Source organism: Sebastes fasciatus, chromosome 10, assembly GCF_043250625.1.
Source record: "Sebastes fasciatus isolate fSebFas1 chromosome 10, fSebFas1.pri, whole genome shotgun sequence".
Classification (NCBI taxonomy): domain Eukaryota; kingdom Metazoa; phylum Chordata; class Actinopteri; order Perciformes; family Sebastidae; genus Sebastes; species Sebastes fasciatus.
In genome coordinates this window covers 21,935,803-21,950,105 of record NC_133804.1, presented here as the reverse complement: position 1 = coordinate 21,950,105, position 14,303 = coordinate 21,935,803, and the positions used below count along the sequence as shown (strand labels likewise).

The window sequence follows — 14,303 nt, the reverse complement described above, 5'->3', positions numbered from 1 at the left end:
CAAAGTGGAGGAAGGGTTTACACGGCTACTTACTTAAGAAATCAATAATTTGACACAAAAACTGTCTATTATACATATAACAACAGTCTGCTATAAAGAAATTACAGACTATAGAACGATGTGATTGACCAATCAGAATCGAGTATTCAACAAAGCCGTGTAATAACCACTGATAATGCCCATTCAATCAGCTGAGAAGATTCAAAATGGGTGATAAATGTAATGTAAATGTAAAATATATGAATAGTGTTTGGCAGCTAAAACACTTGGATAAGGTTATAATTAGGGTTACATTGAGAAAAACAAAACATAATCAAACATCCATTGCAAGCCTTTGACGTGACACAAACTCCGTATGTATGACACACCCATCCACCACCACCTCCACACCACTACTGTACTTTAATTTCTGGACTTTAATCTCTTGCATTGACACTGAATATTGGCATTGGATGTAAATTGTGCATAGCAAATTCATTAAATATGACTGTAATTCCTTGGGATACCGGGCTGGCTCTGTATTAATTCAATCGGGAATGTTTGCTGGACAATAAAACATGTCCTGTTCCAGTTTATTATGCTCCTCTCCACCTGTTCCTTTGTTTCTGGACAAAGAGAGGCGAGTTGGGAGTGGACAGCGGCACCACGGCCGCCTCTGTCGGGTGGTTTACATGAGCTGCAGGCCAGCAGTGACGGTTTCCTCTGCAGCGAGCTGGAACCTGACTGATAGCCCTCTCCGAGCCGTAATGGAGGTCCGTGGATCACATTAGACTCACATTAGAAGGACTGGCCAGAGAGGTTAATTAAGAATGTGTGACGCCCAAGGACTGCATCTCTCGCTCTCTCTCTCTCTCTCTCTCTCTCTCTCTCTCTGTGTGTCGGTGGCGTTTCACCATAGCTGGATTTATTTCACGGAGAGCAGCTGGGATTAATGGTGATGATCTTATTGAGGGCTTTATTCTCCGGGTTTTTTCATTGTGCTTTAAATAAAGTAAAAAGACCGCAGGAGCTGAATTTAAAACTGTTTTACACTTTTGAATGATTCCTACATTTGGAGCGCTTTATAAGAACCTCTCAGCGAAATCCTGTTTTCAAATGCAAATACCTCAAATTCCTCTCTGTGTTTCTTAGTGTCCTTTGAAGTCCTTTTAGTTTCTTGTGGAAAACAGAAAAAGCTCCTTAATGTTTTGTAGCTGTCAAGGTTTGTGCACCAGTAATGGAAAAGCAAGTATATTTAAGTACAATACTTAAGTACAGTTTTGAGGTACTTGTACTTTGCTTGAGTACCTCCATTTCATGCCACGTTATGCTAATCCACTACTTTTTAGAGGGAAATAATGTGATTTGACAGCTGAAGTTACAACACGTTCTCACTCCCAACTCATCAAATACGGCCAGTGGCCATATGCTTCAAACTGTGATGCTCCACGTACCTCTCTAGTGTCAGTTTCTTCTTGTCACTGTAAAATAAACTGCTGTGTTCACGGGAAACTATGTGCTTAGGTTTAGGAAAAGATTGTGGTTTGGGTTAAAATAAGTATGTCTGTTACGTAGTTAAGTATGTTACGTAGCCTTCGTTACGCACATTGTGTAAAGTACATTACATAAAGTACATTATGTAACTCAACGTACTTAACTTCAAATTAGTCAACGTTGACTTTTGGTTACACATGGGACACGAACACCAGTGTTCTGGGTGAATATCCTGTGTTTTTTTGTTTATTTTTTCTTTATACTACGTCACCCAACTTCCTCCTTTACTCCCGCCATGACTACGTAGACCATAAATCACATACAGTGTCATAGTTTGAAGTGCACTGACCAAGCTGGCATATTTGATGACTTGGGAGTGAGAACAGGCTGGCAGTTACCAGCTATTTTACAGATTAAGACTTTACACACAAACACGAGATTATAAAATACTATGTATTATCATGGATTAAATTACCCAATGGTCCATACAGTAATTAAAATCATCACCAGCATTAAAATACAGCTTACATGTTAATATATACACACAGGATAAAACAAAGGACCACTCTACATAGCGCGTACTGTTACTTTTAATACTTTTACTTTCAATATTTCATGTACTGATCATTAAACTGATTATATTTCAGCACTTTTGAAATGTTGAATGTGTTTAATTGTAACTGAGTATTTTTACATTGTAGTATTACTAGTTTTACTCAAGTAAATGATCTGAATACTTGTGCTCCATACTATAATGTATATTGAGATTTCCCAAAATGTCAAACTATTCCTTTAATGCCTGCCTTTTCAAATATAATAAAGGTTTTAAACACATTTTTGGACTGTGTTTATTTATTAAATAGAGCAACCAAACCTAAAATGTCTATTTGGTTTGAATCTAATTTGAAACAAAGTGTGTGGTGGTTGATTTATGCTTCCTGCAGATACAGATGTATGGGAATCATTTGTAGATTCATTAAAAAAAACGTATATAGTCAACTGATTTATTATGCTGTATTATGTATTTCATTCCATGTCCTATTCTTATCTGCGTCTTATTCTCATGCTGTGGAGCTTAATCGGTTTTCATTAAATTTTCATCTAATATTAATTTCCACTTTCGGTAACATCTCTGTCATTTGGTCTATGCTTTCATCAAATCGCGTGACGATGCTACAAGTACATTTATTTTTCAACACGTATGGTTCCGGTGTGAAAAGGCAGAAGTAAGTGCCTAAGTGTGGATTCACATAGTGTACAATCGCCTGCTGCTACATGTTATGGATGGAAAATCCCTGATAAATAAATCACATAGTGTGAAAAATAGACTGTAGAGTAATCTAAATTCTAAATTGAGACAGGAAAAGCCCATCAGTCGCATGTAATGAATGAAATTAAACACAAAACAGCTCAGCGTTTGTCCTAAATTCACCTTCAACATGACAACAAATCAAATAAAAAAAACATTGCTAAGAATTCCTCAATAAAAAAACTGCTGTCAGCTGTGAAAGATGTTGACCTCAACTGAACAGACGAGCGCCTACATTTACAAAAGTCAAATTACGTAACAGACCGACGGCCTAAATTCACCTCCTGCTTTCATCATGTGAGCAAAAATAAACTGTGTAACAGAATAAAAAAAAACTGCAAAAGATTCGGCATGCCAGATGTGGGTCAATCCTGAGCCCACGTTCCTCTCGCTCTCTCCTGCTGGTGGGTCGAGAGACACAGAGAGAGGCGGTCTGGGTTAGAGTCTGATTCACCTGAAAGTGCAGCGGCAGCCGGACCGCTAATCTACCTCTTCACCCACCATCACAGCTCAGAGGATTGGGGATTACAACAATAGGATTTAGGATTTATACTTTTTTATGTATCTTTTTTCCTCACGAACCCCACTCAGCTCCCCGACGCCGTCTCCCCTCTATGCTGTTATTCACAGCAGGGTGCAATTTGTTCCTCTAAACTATGGATTTTTCTCCTTTAACGGTGAGAAATTGAATTTGGAGGTATAAAACAGAGTTTTTCAATCTAGATAGTTTAGTAGCTATATAACATTTTTTATACAATATTTCATCAGTAAGCATTTTATACTTAAGTCTTATTCATCAGAACATAACATATGTCTATTCTTTGCACTTTAACTGCAATCGGTATATATGTCTATTTGCAAACACCACATATATGCTCATTTGTATATATTGTCTTAATCAGCATTTTATTAGTTTGCACTCTGGTTGGATGCAAAACTGCATTTCGTTGTACTTGTACATGTATGACAATAAAGTTTAATGTAATCTAATCAAATCAAATCAAATCGAATCTAATCTAATCTAATCTAGTCTAGTCTAATCTAATCTAGTCTAGTCTAGTCTAGTCTAGTCTAGTCTAATCTAATTTAATCCAATCTAATCTAAGTCTCTAGTCGATAACTGAAAAAAAAAAAAAAAAAAAAAAATTAAAATAATCATGCCTAATAATAATAATAACAGTTAAAAGAAAAAAGGTTATCTACCCCTAACTCCAACCTAAACCTGATTCTGGCTCCATCCTTCATCCTAAACTAAGACAATCTAATCCTGAACCGGACTCTCTGGCACAGTGTCCTCACTTCGCATGACCCACGTCACTTTACCAGCCTTGCGAGGACACTCGGTCCCCATAAATACAGAAACACACAGACATGCTCACACACACTAAAACGTGTCAAATTCAATCAAGCAGCTCCAGTCATGGCAGGCACGAACACATGCCCTACAACGCCAAAATGCACGACAGCATTCGTGAATGCACTCATGCATGCTCACCGGCTGTATAGATACAATCTCTCCATCTCACACACACACACACACACACACACACACACACACACACACACACACACACACACACACACACACACACACACACACAAATCCAAGTCTGTGGATTGTTTACTGCAGGCTCATTGTTGCATTTCTTGTGGGTGTTTGTGTTTTCTTGCCCTCCACCCACACAAACACACACAGCACCAGTTTCACAATCTAGCAGCACTTCAATATTCCCCGCAAGCTGACAGCTTTACTCCTTAGTCAATACAGCAGCCTCGGGCTGATAAATCCAACCGGACACATACAATTGATTGATTAAATGCTTCAAAGACAAAAATAACGAAAGAAAGTAGAGGAAGGAAAAAAAACAAGCATCTCAACAGACCTCCTTGACATCGTGCTTTGTCATTTTTACTAAATATATCCAAATCAGTTTTGAGAAATTAAATAAAGTGGCAGGTTTTCAAGTCTCCACTTTATCTTCATTAGATCAAAAGCAGTCTTCTTATGCTTGGAGACAGTTAATAAAACATGTAAGGTGGTTCTGAGGCTGATAAATGTGTTTTTGACTTTACAGCGATGTCACAACAAAGAAAGACAGAGGTTGCTGATGTCATTATCGTGTTTAAACGCTGCTCTTTTCCATCAATAGTGGTTTAAGCATTATTTTCAATAGAGTGCAAAGACACAAACACATTCACAAACATGTCCATAAACATGTACGACCCTCACAAACACAAAACACCTTCATCTTTGCTAGAATTAAACATTTTGAGCCACCATAAGGACCATTTGGTAGTTTCTCTCGAGCTTTTGGTCATATTATGTGATCTTCATCACCACGTAGAGTTCACCTAGTCGTCGTGGATTTTTTCCTGTCCTTCCTGTCCATGTCGACTTAAAAACTGAGTTTCACAGTTCATTCTGGCCTCGGAAACAGAGGTTGAGAAAACAATCTCATCATGAGGTCCATTAAGCAGCTCTTTTGGAGCTTTCTATCATATCACATGACCTGTTTCCAACATCAAGAATGAACCCCAACTTTTAAGTCACCGTGGACAGAAAGTCCTTGAAATGTTCAGAAAAAAATGGAAATTTGAACATCTGTATTTCCATAATAATTGGGCAAACTCCATCTGCTGCTGAGGATCATGAGGTATGATCGAAAGCTCCAGAATTTCTCCTAAATGTTGTTTTTGACCAGCCTGTTCTCACTCCCAAGTCGTAAAATACAGTAGCTTAGTCAGTGGCCCTATGCGTCAAATTATGACGCTCTACGTGGCCGCAGTTATGGCAGGAGTAAAAGAGGAAGTCAGATGACATAGTATAAAGAACGATAGAGTGGTTGGTATGGATGGGTCAAACAAACACAGGACTTTCACCAACAAGATATGTTTGTGTCCCGTGTTAAATGAAAAATCAACATTGACTTATTTTAAGTTACATGACGTTATGTAACTTATGTTATTATATGTTACTATGTTGCATACGTAACGTTGCATAGCTTACGTAACATTAGCCTACTTAACTACGTAACAAACATATTTATTTGAACACAAACCACAATCTTTTCTGAAACCTAACCAAGTTCTTTCCTGTGATTCCGTAAGTTTATTTTGAAAAGACAGCGTATGCCACGTAAAACATATAACGAGCGTACATTGACGTTAATTTCTAAACTGACGCTACAGGAATCTGTCAACCTGATCTCATAGGGAGGCGTATGAATAGCATGACATTACAAGGACATTCTGCACGTCATGAGAACAGATTTTAGCCTTTTTGCGTATCATTTTTATGCCACGTGACCAAACTACGGTAATGGCCACAGTTAGGGTTAGGAAAAACATCATGGTTGGGCTTGAAATAAGTACTAAGTAAAATCCTTACGGAAACGACGTGACAGAAGTATGGAAAGCACGTCACTAATGTCACTAACGTAACTTCAAAACAACTCAACAACACTTTGGGACACGAACAGCGGTCATATTTACGTGAATATGTTTACATTGCAGTTAATACAGACAGGGCATGAAATAACAAATCAAAAAGGAAGAACGGTGTTGTTATTGCACGCAAAATTACTTGCAAATTACTGTGTCATTCATACGCCATTTGGTGCGACTGGGCTGGGTACGTATAGAGCTAGAGTTGGGAGTGAGAACGAAAACGAAAACCCAGTTTTTGACAGGATGTTGACTTTGGAACGTTAACATGTCAAAATTAAAATTAAAATAAGAGATACAGCACACTGATCATGTTACGAGGACTAAAAAGAAGGATTTTATAGAAAAGGAAAAGGAAGATAGACAAACCAACACTCCCTGAGAAGAAGACGACTGCACAGCTCTCAACTCTGTTTCTCGTAAATGATGCATTTCCACAAAAAAAAGTTTCAGAGCTGAGGGGAAGAGTTTTTTCTCCTCTTCTACATCGTGAATCCATTATGAGCCCCATCTCTGTTTGCTCTACGGCTCAGCTTTTAATCATGCTCAATGCTCCGCCCATGAAACATTGATGCCCCGTGTTTCTGCCCGGTGATGAGCTCCACACAAAGCTAATATCAAACACGCAGTGAATCTTTCAGAAGGCCCGAGGACGGAGGGGAGCAGGGATTTTAATCCAAACTGCATTCTTTGTGTTTATAATGCCAAACATCACCTCAGCGACCAGCAGCAGAGGATTTCCACAACAGCGATAACACTTTTCATCCCTTAAAAACAACATATTTGTGGTTTTAAACTATTTATTTCTGTTCTGTTTGGGTGTTTGGACACAGCTGAGGCTTATGTGTGGACAAAACTACTGTTTGGGTTGACCATTGGAAAACAAAGCTCGTCTGGTTCCTCCTTGTTCTTAAAGATCCTTTCTCCTTACATACTTTCTTTCTTTTATGTCTTTCTCTGTGATGCATTTTTAAACAGCTTAGGTACACATTGTAAAGGGCAGATATGGAGAAGACTGTGGATCAGTAGAATTGAAGAGTTTGATTAAAAAAATCAGTCAAGTTTAGCATCCAAATTCATCTTTGTCACATCCTTAAGTCATATATTATTCTTTTGAAAGCAGCTGATGTCATTGTGTTTTATTATTATCTCACTTTTGAATACAACTCTTCAATTCAGATGATATCTCAGAAGTGGTGGACAGATAAAAAGAAATGTAAATGTGAATGTATAAATGTGTGACTGTATCACAGATGTGACAGAGTATTCACCTTCATGTGTCGTCGCCTCCGTCTGAAGCGCAGCAGCTCCTTGTGTTGGCGGGCGATGAAGTTGACGGCGGCGTACTCCAGCAGGGCAGAGAACACAAACAGCAGACACACGGCCATCCAGATATCGATGGCTTTTACGTAGGACACCTGTAGAGGGGGGAGGAGGTGTTAGAGGCGTCTGGGTCGAGTAAGAGTAAGTAAGACTGTCGTGATTTCATGTTGAACAAAACTAATCTAACACCAAAACTACAGTAATAATGCCTTAAAGTAGTTCCTCCGTGCAGCCAGTGAAAGGATATTTTCTGTCATTGGTTTTGTGATATTTTCATTTTCTCTGTAGGTTTACATCATCAAAACAGAAACCTCTAGTCTAGTCAAAATCCCATAATGTTTATGTTACCAATTATGTCAGGCTGAACTACAAAAAGCTACAAACACAATAGCACACAGCACATCAAAGTATTTCCATTAGATTCAAAGTGAATCAAAAATACATTTGTGGGTCAGAGTTTCACTTTCATAATTCTCATTTTATGGCCTTTTAAATAAAGAACAACATGCTTATAGGAGGGCAAGGGAAGATGGGAAGATGGGACTAATATGTTCATTGGAGAATTAGCTATGCGCAAAAAGTGTCTAAATATGTAACAGCCAGGACAGAGAAAGACTCACTGAGGTGTGATTCATTTGTGTGGAAAAACCTGCAGGTTTTGACTGAGAATGAAGGTGAGGTAGATATGTGACTAGTCAGTTGCGGGTTAATCCAGATTTGAAGGGAAACACTGAGAGGGAGAGAAAATTAAAATACTCTCTCCAAATGACTACTCTTCTCCTTAAGTGCTCCTAAACACAACACTTCACCTTGACAGGGGCCAGGCCATAGACTGAATATAAGAAGTGGATGTATTCACAGTGATGTCACTCATTGGTTTGTGGACTGCGGTTTTGAGGCCTCGAGTTCGGGATTTTGGCCGTCGATCATCTTGTTTCTTTGGAACCAGAAGTGACACGAGAGGGTGGAGCTAAGTACAACCGAACGCTGAATAGGATATTTTTAGGTTAGCAAAAAGGTTATAATTAACGTTCATGAACTGAAAACACACTGGGAAAGGGATAAAGTTGTAAGACGAAAACGCAGCCAGCTCCCAGACCGGACAACGCCGTGGTAGCAGCCTGTCAATCACAAGGTGGCCACGCCCTAAAGCATCCCCTGCTTTATGGTCTATTTGACTCTAAATGGGACCAAAATTTACTAAATGAACATCATGCTGTATTTAAGAAGACTTGAAACTAGCGATTGAGATCATAAACTCATGTTTACAATGTTTATTGAGGTAATAAAGTGAGAAGTAGGTTCATTTTCTCATAGACTTCTATACAATCTGACTTCTTTTAGCACCCAGAGGAGACGCCCCCTGCTGCCTATTAGAAATAATGCAAGTTTAAGATACTTCAGCATTGACTTCACTTTTCAGACCTGGAAGTTGCCACCTGAAATCAGTAGTTAAACCACTGTTGAAGTGGGAAACCTTCTGGTTGGAATGACATAAACATATAAAGGTATGCTAAATGCATATAGTATCATATATTATAGTAGATTGAACAGACTAAACAGACAAAAATGGACAAAAATGGAGAACGCAACGACACAATCAGCACACTAAACCAGTTGAATGTCAGCAGTTTCTACATGCGAGGAGTGCGGTGTGAAGCAAGATGGACAGGGTAAGGGCCGTCCAGATAATAAGGGCTAAATGAAGTCTGGTTGGATCACTGTCTGATTGCTATCTGCCCGCCAAGTGCCATTATTCAAGTGCCTTCACCGCGGCCTGTCATAACAACTCTCCATCTCCACATGCAATTACACGGAGCGGCCTGAGAGGGAGATCCCTGTTCTGTCACAGGGAGAGAAAACCCACAATCAGCCATTTAGAATCCAATTAAACTGTGACTTCAGATCACTTTCACAAACACACACAGTGCTTATCATCGCCGCTCTGCCTTGTTGTGATTCATGCTCGTTTGCGCCGAGTCTGATGCACATTTATCTCAGAATGCCCGACTAATTCCCCCTCAGAGCTGCTGAGAGCCGCTGAGGCCTAAACGGTCAACTGGTTCACTTGGTTTGATGGTCATCCAGGCAGAGAGAGAGAGAAAGAGAGAGAAGAAGAACAAGAAGGACAGAAAGAGAATTCTTACATTATCCCAATTTAGAGATAAGACGAAATTTAAAAACTACATTTCTAAAGGCATTTAGGAGGCCATCTTCCTTTGTGTGACATGAATGAGCTGCCTCAAACACAAAATGACTTTTTAAAGTTTTTGCACACAGATAAAGGCCTTTTTTTCACTGAATAGTATTTAGTTTTGGATATGTGTTGCATTAGTGTGTTATTTTGGAGTTGTTTGGATGGAATTATAAAATGAGCTTGATGTATCAAAAGCAGATTAGGAAAATGAGGCAAACACATTTCCATGAGGCAATTTTAAATACGTGAACAACCCTTTAATTGTCCCTTTCCTGCCTGGAAAACCTTGACTTTGTCAACAAAAACAAAATACATCCTTCTCTGAAAGGTGGTTGAAAGGCATTCTGGGAAAGTAAACCACTAAGTGAAGTAAATGAAGCAGATGGAGGGAGAGTGGGCACTACAAATTGTTGGACATCATGTCTCTAATCACTTTATTTCCTGGTGTCCTTTTTGTTTTACTGCCAATTTGTAGCTTTATAACTTTCTGTAGAAATGTTTACAATCTGCTGAAATAAGCTTTTGCTTTATTTTGCTGATTAAATTGCTCTTGAGTTTGACATTCAAATTTGCATTAAAAGCTGCTTGGAGATCTTTGATTTGTGAGTTTGGATATATATTAAAATGAAGGATAATGGGTAAAACAGTCATTGAAATATCAAAATATCAAGTAAACTACAGGTAGGCAGCTGTAAAACTGGAACCAAGCAGGCTAAGCTAAAACATCCTGCCAGGCTGGGCTCTTCCTGGTCCTGTATGAGGTTGAGAGCTTCTGACAGACAAACTGACCAACGGCGGCCCGCTGAACTGCAGCTTAGGTGGCGTTACTGAACTCACGCTTCACAGGACAATGTTCAAAGAAGAAGAAGACAGTGGAGAGAGCCAGGGATGCTGCCCTGACCGGACCACTGACCAGCTGACTGACTGGCTGCTTAGATATTTGGCAAAATGACTAAAAGACTGACTGACTGGAACAGCTCAAAGAACTGACTGAGCAAATGATTAAATACTGCATCCCTGTTGAGAGGGACTTTTACTCGACCACCTTCTCTGATACAACAATAATAATAATATATATAATCTATCTATCTATCTATCTAAGGGATCTCCGTTAGCTAATCTTCTTAGGGTGTGAAATCCAGTACATCATATTCATCATATACATACGACATCACATTTGTGTTACGCTATGTTCATCATATGTGCTCCTCTAATTTGTAAATGTCGTCGTTAATGAATTAGTCTCAGAATTAGTCTATAAATTGGTCTCAAGGGCCGTCACCAGGGAACAAGAACAAGTCATTATAATATATAATATTTCATTAACTCTTCGCTCTCTCATGAGACAACAATCTTCTGCCAGAATCCTTTTCAGTATCTCTATTCATCTAGGTTCATTTTAAGAGCCATACAGTGTTAGTTTAAAGTATAAATTGTCAACCGTTTTTTTTCAATAATTTAATTGAATCAATGTTTTCCACCTTAAATGGTATCGTAAAAGTCTTAAAGGGACAGTGTGTTGGATTTGACGGCATCTTGCAATGTGGTTGCAGATTGCAGATTGCATTCCCTTTCCAAAACCGTGGTAATGCCGTTCGCCTCGCTCAGAGGCCATCCTTACCATAATAACACTATTTTAGGAACAAAGAAAGTCAGACGGCGACTGGCGGTACACAATTTTACATGGTCGTGTCTAGAAGGTAACCCACAAATTGTGAAAACGTGGGAAAGCTCTTGCAAGATCTGCTGCCCGACAACCTATCTTAACCATAACTATTCAAGGTCAATGCCTAACCTTAACCATTCAAGGTCAATGCCTAACCTCACCGAACTCGCGAGATTTACACAATTAGTGGGTTACCTTCTAGACTCAACCATTTTTCACTTTGCGGCTCACGTTAAATGGTACGTTTGGTTTGTTCGTTCTGGGCTACTGTTGAAACCTGGCAAGGCAACACTCCCTATGTATGAAGGGCTCATTCTAAGCTGACGAAAACACAACGATTCTTAGTTTCAGGTGATTATACACTCATGAAAACATAGTTATACGTTTTAAACACATTCTTTTCTCCTGTTTTATTTTCCTCTGACAAACAGAAGAAAACGACAAATTGTTCATTAACGTGGGATCGTCTGTCGGATAGGGACCATTTTCAGGCTGACATTGTGTTATTCAGTTGTTTTGAAATCTCATTAAGGTGCAAACAATCTCTTTATCTGCAGGTGAATGCTGCTCGTTGCCATTTCAGCTCATATGACCAACATCTGCAGCAGTGTTATTGTGAAGCATCATGACTAATGGTGTGTTTTTTCTAGACTTGTTTATACCTGCATCCAGCAATACTTTCTGGTGAGTTAACCATGCATGTGTATATATCAGAACCTATAGCGTTAGCAGCCATGTGTGATAACGTTAACATCATCTGCTTTGCTAAATATTTCTCAAAAATATCATATTTCGTCATCGCGTCTCCTCCTTCCTCGTCTCCTCTCTCCTCGCCTGACATGGTGCAGACCTCCTCTGTGGCATGTGAGAAGAGCCGTGTGTTTAGGTGTGTGTGTGTGTGTGATTGATAGTAGACACACACACACACACACACTCAGATGTATATGTGTGTGTGTGCGTGTGTGTTTGAGCAGTATGCCCACCTAAGCTCAGCTGTGCTGTGTGATCATTATTGTGACAGCTGAACTGCAGCGGAATCACGGTTCACTTGTTCAATTTTTAGAGCGCATGAAGCACCTAATGTCAACAAACACTGTGTGTGCGTGTGTGTGTGTGTGTGCGTGTGTGCGTGTGTGCGTGTGTGTGTGTGTGTGTGTGTGTGTGTGTTTGGGATTACAGCATCCCTGGACATAATTATACAATCCTACTGGCTCACGCAAAGTCTGGCTGTTTTTTCTCCCTCCCTTTAATCTGAAAATCCCTCACAGGAAAAGATTTTTCTCGGTTTTTAAAAGTTCTTTTTCTCATCTTTGTTTCTTTGAACTTCCTCTGTTGAATGTCTATTTTTTTCACTCTCTTCCTCCCCTCCATTTTTCCTCTCTCATCCCTCCGTCTGTCTGCCTCTTTTCTACCATTTTCTCTCCACTCTTAACACAAATGTGTCGATGAAAAGAACATTTTCTTTCCTCTTGCTCCATCGTTCCCTCTGTTTTCTATAATTCCTCTATATGTCAATATTTGCCTTTCCTTCATTTCCTCTATCCTTGTTATCAACATTAATTCTTCAGCAGAAATTGTAGCTCTCTGTATATATTTATGCCAATTCTCTCTCAAATTCATCTTTTTTTTCTGCCATTCCCTCGTTGAATTTGTTTGTTTGAAATTTCTAACAGTGTGAAGAAAGGTCGTCCTCAGACTTCATGCCATACATTCATGTTTTTGCTGTACTTTTTACTTGTACCCAAAGTCCACCTTCCATGTTTAGCCAGTAAATCAATGGCACAGCAGCTGATGTCATGCTTCGTTCATTACAACAGCTGGTAGGCTATTGAAAGGTGCGTTTGATTCGTCCTCACCTTGGGCAGCGAGGCTCTGGAACCAGAGCTCTGCGTGGTCATGGTCAGCACGGTGGTGATGCCCAGACCCACACGGGCGGGCGCGGCGTCCATGTTGATCCAGAAGGAAACCCAGGACAGGATGACGATGAGCAGCGAGGGGATGTACATCTGGATCAGGTAGTAGCCCATCTGACGCTCCAGGTGGAAACGAGCCTCGATACAGGTGAATTTACCTGGAGGAGGATGAGGAGGAGGGGAACAAGGAAGAAAGATTGTTTTTTATTAAAAGTAAAGAATCCAAACTATAACTGCAAATTTGATTCTTCAATCGGCAATCGTCCTGTCATGTCTGTCTTTGATCAGAACATAACAGCAGGCTCCTTGAGATGGACAATATTATCAACAGCTCTCACTTGTCACCATAGGTAGCTTGCTATCATGGACAAAAAAAGGACATGCATTCAATTTCAGCTACGAGGAGTTGGAGGCACTAATCCTGTCAGTGGAGGGGAGGATATATTTTATTAAATATATGTAGGCCTACATACAGTATGTATTAATGATTAATTAATACATGGTCTGGGGAATTTAATGCGTGATCATATTGTTAGAGTAGACTTTTAATCATTATATTTCAGTGTTCAAGTTGTTCCCCATCTTCATTGTCATTACCGTACCAACCCAGTCTCACGGAAAGCATTACGCGGACATTACACGTGTCATGAGTACACATTTTAGCCCTTTTGCGTGTATTTTTTACACCGCTTTTCGTATATCATTTGCAGTTAGGTTCAAGCAAGAAAACCACTTAGTTAGGGTAAGGGAAAATGTCATGGTTGGGCTTAAAAAAACGAAATAAACTAAGTAAAACACGTCCGGAAACAACTACGGAAAACACGTAATAAATGTCAAGACAAAACACGTGACAATTTTCACTAATGTAACTTACAAAACAACATACCAACGGCCTCAAACACAGGTCTCCGGGTTAAAAGTCTGGTGTTTGTTAGACCATTTTTGGAAGTTATTTTGAATTTAGGACAGGATCTATGC

General features: G+C 39.5%; 1 protein-coding gene across 4 annotated transcripts in view; it reads right to left on the bottom strand.

Annotated features, from left to right (window-relative positions):
- Nucleotides 1-14,303, bottom strand: part of glra1 (glycine receptor, alpha 1) — a 122,258-nt gene that overhangs the window by 12,950 nt on the left and 95,005 nt on the right. For all 4 annotated transcript variants that reach the window (XM_074649009.1, XM_074649010.1, XM_074649007.1 and 1 more), the window contains 2 exons: nt 13,269-13,483; nt 7,498-7,644 (listed from right to left, as the gene is read on the bottom strand). In XM_074649009.1, the coding sequence (XP_074505110.1) occupies nt 7,498-7,644; nt 13,269-13,483 (362 nt within the window). The remainder of the gene's footprint in view (nt 1-7,497; nt 7,645-13,268; nt 13,484-14,303) is intronic.